This window comes from Pyxicephalus adspersus, chromosome 10 (assembly GCF_032062135.1).
Source record: "Pyxicephalus adspersus chromosome 10, UCB_Pads_2.0, whole genome shotgun sequence".
Lineage (NCBI taxonomy): Eukaryota > Metazoa > Chordata > Amphibia > Anura > Pyxicephalidae > Pyxicephalus > Pyxicephalus adspersus.
The window spans coordinates 24,946,008-24,952,652 of NC_092867.1; the positions used below are offsets into that span (position 1 = coordinate 24,946,008).

At 45.2% G+C, this 6,645-nt stretch overlaps 1 protein-coding gene across 1 annotated transcript; it reads left to right on the plus strand.

Annotated features, from left to right (window-relative positions):
* Positions 1 to 736: 736 nt before the first annotated feature.
* On the plus strand, positions 737 to 6,199 carry EGR2 (early growth response 2). Its single transcript, XM_072424350.1, has 2 exons — positions 737 to 1,095; positions 2,369 to 6,199. Exons 1-2 carry the CDS (start codon positions 930 to 932, stop codon positions 3,484 to 3,486), a joined length of 1,284 nt encoding a protein of 427 aa, XP_072280451.1. The 5' UTR covers positions 737 to 929; the 3' UTR covers positions 3,487 to 6,199.
* The last annotated feature ends 446 nt before the right edge of the window (positions 6,200 to 6,645 follow it).

Below are 6,645 nucleotides of genomic sequence, written 5' to 3' on the forward strand. Positions count from 1 at the left end.
GTGACAGCATTGTACTGAGTTGTAGGAAAATCTAAATATGGGACAGCAATACTGGGAATTAAAGGCGTGGAACTACAAGTGCATGCATGGGCAGCAGAATGTTGGCTTGTATGGTCATGCTGGGACTTGTAGTTCCATAACAAGGAAGTCTTTAGTTTGCTAGCTCTTGCTCCCTGCACACAGCCAGACCCATAGCCCTCAGATTTATTTCCAGCAGTCATTGGGATTCCGGGCCCGCAGAGAAGAGCTGGCTGCTGTTCTTGCGGTCACCCCATCCTGCCAGGAGAAATGAGTGGGCTTTACAGTAGAGGTTTAATATTCCGGAACCGCGCCATATATGAAGATAGAGGCGGAGCCGCGCGAGCCCGGATCATGCCCTTATTTGGAATGTCGTTCCCGGACCGGAATCTCGATTTTCGCTAATAACCGTCCGTACGGTGGAGGCTTCCACGGCACGTGCTCCCCTGCATCCCGCAGGTTTTACCGATCGCCTAAAGCGCGCATCCCCTTGACAAGAAGCTCCATTCATCTTGCTATGGGGAACGCTAAGCCCCGCCCAACTCCCCATTCACCCAGCGGCAAGCCCAATGCAAATCCCCCGTGACGACACGTGGGGTGGGCGGGGCGCCCTTCCCTGTTCCTGTCCTTTTATGGTCCGTGACGTCACGGGCATTCAAAGCTCCAGAATAAATACTTACAGCGAACACTTTCCATTTACTGCAATTGATTAGCAGCGCAGCCAGGGACACTTGTCATAAAAACACACCGGGCTCATTAACACCAATGAGATTCCCACATGTCTGCAAGCACAGCATACTTGCTCAATGCTCAGTGACTTTGCTGGAGTTGTAAAGGAGTTTCCCTAAGAAAGAAGTGTCGCTGTGTTTTCTCTCCATTCATCCGCCAATCTGGGGCTGTCACTGGATGAGATGATGACTGCCAAAACTGTAGACAAAATCCCATTGCCGATTGGGGGATTTGTCCACCAGATGCCCGAGGCCATGTACCCGGTGGATGAATCCACTTTACCGACTTCTGTCACCATCTTCCCCAATGTGGATTTGGGAGGACCGTTTGATCAGATGGGAGCTGGAGGTAAGCATCCCCCAAAACCTATGTGTGGCCCCTGGGCTGTGTGGCCCCTGGGCTGTGTGATGGAAGGATATAAGAAATGTCTGTATGGGGATGCTTGGAGTTTAACACTTAATTGTCTTTTTACATGTTACTGCAATTAAACAAGAAAATAGTCATTAGCATTGTACTGAGGACTTGTGATTGCATTCATCTAGAAATCATGGCATTATGCTGGGGATGTGCTGATGGGCATCACTGAATGATGGGTAAAGGGGATCAGCCGATGGGTATTGCAGAGAGTTGGGGACATTGATTGTCAATTCAAAGAATATTCTGGTGGCAATTGCCAAATATATTCTGAGGGCCACTACTGAGGACATGGTTATGACCAGCTGAGTCCCAAGGATATTATAAAGTTCTGTGGACATGATGATGGGCATTATAAAGAGCAGTGAATATGTTCATTACAGAGTACTGGGAAATAGAGAGAGTTGGGAACACTGATGGTCAATTCAAAGAATATTCTGATGGTATTTGCCAGAACGCAAAATAAATATTCTAAGGACAAATAGAGAGTGCTTAGGAAATGTTTATGACCAGTATGTCTCTAAGGACATTAAAAAGTTCTGTGGATATGCTGGGCATTATAAAGTTCTGAGGACATGCTGGGCATTATAAAGTTCTGTGAAAGAGAGAGGGAGAGAGAGCTGGGGACATGCTGATGGTGAATATGAAGTTGTGAAAACATGCTGATGGTTGTCACAGAGTGCTGGGGATAGGCTAATAGGCAGTAAAGATAGATAAGGAGATGCTGGTGATCATTATATAGTGCTAGGAACATAGGAATAATTATTAAATGCTGGAAACGTGTTCATTGGCATTGCAGAGTACTCCTGGGCACTAGATGGGCACTAGAGACATGCTGATGGGCAGGAGAGATAAGGACATGCTAGTGATCATTATAGAGTGCTAGGAACATAGGAATATTCATTATAGGATGCTGGGAACATGAGAGCATTGCAGAGATCGGCACTAAAGAGAGACATGCTGGAGGTCTCTTATGGGGCATACAGATGGCAGTGTGCTTGTTAGTGTTGTGTGTAGTTGTCAGTATTGTGTAGTTGTCCCTTGCACATGGACTGTAGGGATCAGATTCATGTGTCATAGTAAAGTTATTAGATTTGCAATGTACAATAGGATGGAGATCTGTTACATAATGCAATGATTCTGTATATAGTCCAAGGATTTGCAGCATTCCTATCATTAATACCCCGTGTTCCTTTGTCTTTTCTAGATGGAATGATCAATGTGGACATGAGCAGTGAGAAGAGATCGCTGGATTTGCCTTATTCCAGCAGTTACCCCTCCGCCTCCCGCAATCAAACCTTCACCTATATGGGGAAATTCTCCATTGACCCCCAGTACCCCGGGGCCGGCTGGAATCCAGAGGGTTTCTTCAATATTGTCAGCACTGGCATTCTAGGAGTGACCCCATCGTCATCCTCATCCACTACCTCGTCCAGCGCCTCCTCGGTGTCCCCGAACAGCCTGAGTTGCAGCATGGCGCATGCGCAGAGTGACCTGGAGCACATGTACTCGCCCCCACCGTACTCCAGCTGCGCGGAGCTCCAGATGTACCAAGAGAATCCCCCATTCCTTAGCGCCGGCACCGGCGGCTCCTTGTCCTACCCTCCCCCGTCTTATCCATCACCGAAGGCGGCATCCGACGGCACCATCTTCAACATGATCCCCGACTACCCCCCACTATTCCCCCCACAGTGCCAGAGGGACTTACACCCCATGACTGACCGCAAACCCTTCCCCTGCCCCCTGGACTCTATCAGGGTCCCCCCGCCGCTCACCCCTCTCTCCACCATCCGCAACTTCACCCTGGGGGGTTCCTCCAGTGCAGAGGGACCGCGGATCCCCAGCGCTTACAGCCCACAGAACCTGCCCCTGCGGCCTATCCTCAGACCCAGGAAATACCCCAATCGGCCCAGTAAGACCCCAGTGCACGAGAGACCCTATCCGTGCCCTGCAGAGGGCTGTGACCGCCGCTTCTCCCGGTCTGATGAACTCACCCGACACATCCGCATCCACACCGGGCACAAGCCCTTCCAGTGCCGCATCTGCATGAGAAACTTTAGCCGCAGCGACCACCTGACCACCCACATCCGCACACACACCGGGGAAAAGCCCTTCGCCTGCGACTACTGCGGCAGAAAGTTTGCGCGGAGCGACGAGCGGAAGAGACACACCAAGATCCACCTGCGGCAGAAGGAGAGAAAAGGGGGCGCAGCGGCGACACCTAGCGGCAACTCGGGGCAAGAGCGTTCACTCAGCCTCAGCCCCTGCTCCGCGGGGAGCTCCGCAGGCAGCCAGATGGGACTGTGCCCTAGCAGGACATCCTAAAGACTGACTCAGGGGGGAAAGAAAACAGCAAAATGGGAATATCACTGCCATTCCGGGGCCACTAGACTTTTTACAGTATTTGGGACTGAAAACTGGAAGATGTACTGCTGGCTCAGGTACTGCCTTGAAGACTTTGCTACACTAGAGGGGGCAGGTTGCTTGAATGTTGCTCAAGGTTTACATTGTATTGTGGAAAGTACTTGTTCTATGTTCAACTACAGTATTCACTCTGTATGGTACAGCACTGATCCTATAGCCTTAGTACCTAATGCTGAGGACTAGCACTACAGCCAAGGGACTCATGACTGTCCATGAGGACCACACTGAAGGCTTGATCTGCACACAGAGTACTATTTAATTACATTCACCTGCATAGATTGTACTATGTACCTAGTCAGGACAGATCATAGGCTTGATTCTCAAAGCTTTTTAAAAAAACAGGATACATATATTTATTTAAACTATGTGCCCGACATTGTCAGATCTCATTGATGGAAATGAAAATCACTTTTACGGTGATAAGTATCCTGGTGTGTTGGCTTTGTGAATTGAGCCTCATGCAGTGAAGACAGGCTTCCTTGGAGCAATAGTCACTTATTATTGTCTAGGTGGCTTCTATTACCAGCATGGTGCAAAGAGTAACTGTAGGCTGGGACCCAGAGCCAACGCTGACGAGCCTTCAGTCTACCAGCCGTGGTTTTGGCACCGCTCTTTGCACTATTTTTATCCAAGCTTCTAAGAGCTGAATAGGTAACCTTGGTTTTCTTTGCTACTAACTGCATCTAATTTTCTGTGTGAGTTTTCTTGGTTTTATCTTCCTGGTTATGTTCAGGAGAAGAGTTACATGGTGACTTTGAATGGTGTTTCTGGCTGCTGAGATGCCACAAGTAGCCATAACTCATGCACTTTATCCTTGTCATGACTGCCAGGAGCAGGCGGTGTGATATGAAGGGGTACTTTAAAAATCTCCCAACCTCATTTATTATTTCTCTATATAAAATATGTCTTCTAACCAGTACAATATAACTTGGCCATACAGTGTTCTAGATACTCCTTATTCTCAAACATTACTCCATACTCTATCAGGCAAAAGGCAGTGCAAAAGGCGGCGAGTAGAAACCAGATTTCTCTTTACTGAGGTCAGAGCAGTGAAAGTGAAATCTGATTGGTTGCAATGAGTTGCTAGAATTTGCACATTTCTCTGCCTGCAAGAGTACTCATAGACTATACAAGTGGCACTGGGCAAATTTGCCAATTTAAGGAGCAGCAAGGAATCTACTGAAAACTTCCATTCTAACAATGCTTAGCTGCCCAAAAATTATCCAGTAACTTCTGACTTGGATATTTCAGCAGGCAATTCTTTTTCTAAAGGCCATTCATGGTGCATGAATGTATTCACATTAGCACTTGTTGCATTGCACCCTAATGAGCTAAAAACCCACAAGATCTTTTTATTCTAGAGCAACACATTATTGTACATTGCAGCATGCTACAAGGCAGGTTCATTGCCTTAGTGCAAAGGGTGCTATTGAAAATGAATGGGACGACAACTCATAGTATGTACGGTACCACAACACACATCTAATTAGGGCCCTTACTGGGTGTTTCACTTTGACAGGTATTTCATTGTCTGTACTTGTCATATATATCCACCCAGACAAGGTGTTGTATTTTTATCCACATGTAGGTACCTGTATAAAAAGGGTGGACATCACTTGATAAATTCATAGTACAGGCATTTTCACCAAAGCCTGGTAATGTTAAGCTATGTTTCTGAAAATGTTTGGTGCTTGGCTGCCATGCTGATCCCTTTCCTTTATTATATTTAAATCCCTGATCCAACACACATATGCCAATAAGGCCGATTACTTTCCTGATCTGCATACGCAAGTGAACAAGCATAAGCATTACAAACAATTGGCTTTTTCAGAAGATTCCATTACTTCTTTCATGTGCCGCTGAAATATCCAGTCCACAGTTTCTAGTATTATCAGTATTCTTGTATTTGTTGTCCAGCTGCCAAACATAACCAATATTAAATAAATTATATCATTGTGTATGACCGCTTTAATCCAAGTGCAATGAAAGGGATGCCAAATTGTTCTGGTACTTTTACAGATTTTGCCAATCTTAGTTCTGCGTGTTTATTCCGTGTTTACTTGTATATGGCTGAGCTGCACTGCTTTTACAGAGCTCAAACTCTTAGAAAAAAAAAGATAAGGTACACTTTGTGATGTATGTTATGTAAAAAGGCAAAGAGGTTAATTTATTTAAGGGATGTAAATAAATCCTGTATGTCAGTAAAGCATGCGTTGTGGTACAACAGTGTTCTTGGTGCCTTCCTCGTGTAATGTAGACAAGTGTCCTCAATGTCTGCATGTATATATAGGTTGCCTTACCGAAGACAAAATACGGCCCCATGCCACATAAGCAGAGCTGTATATTACTGCCAGTTAATATTGGGATTTTTCTAGAATCTATATTTTTGTATGCACTGTTTTGTGACTCAAAAGTGTTAACTTTGTAGTACAGATTTTAAAGTTAAAAAAAAATAATGTGTACAGGTGTACAAAAGGATCTCATTGGGGCTGATTTGCGTACAAATAACTCAAAATTGAGGTAGTGTTAACTTTATTAAAAGAAAAAACAGCCACTAACTGGAATTTTAAAGGTTTAATGTACTCAGAGATTGTCTGTAAATAAATAACTTTGAAATATACAGCCGTGTCGTCTTAATTTCATTTTTAGGATATCAAAAATAAACTTCTGAGAGAATTATTAAAAGGAGGTAATGGTATAACTGGGTGCTGGAGGGGTCATAACAGAAACCTCAAAACACAGCGGTGAACCTGATACCAGGTAAAGTGAGAGACATTATATTGTGATCAACATTTAATTATTATACGGATAAATATCTTTTGTTTACGGAAGTATCCATGGCCCTAAATTTATATAACTATGCAATGCATGTGTCTCTGATATTGACAAATGAGGGTTGAGTTACGGCTTTCTTATGCACCAAACCGTGTCCTCAGCTGAGACACCACATAAAGGGGGACCAATGAGAATGAATAGGGCAACACTTGCTCAAAACGTGCTATTGCCGCTTCTCCAAAACTGGTGCAGTGGTGCGCCACCTGCAAAGGTGCCATCTGTCAG

Excerpts from the sequence above, each read along its gene's own strand:
- EGR2 (XM_072424350.1), top strand. The coding sequence starts at position 930 with ATGATGACTGCCAAAACTGTAGACAAAATCCCATTGCCGATTGGGGGA. Across the intron at positions 1,096-2,368 it reads TGATCAGATGGGAGCTGGAG|ATGGAATGATCAATGTGGAC; the intron begins GTAAGCATCCCC and ends TGTCTTTTCTAG.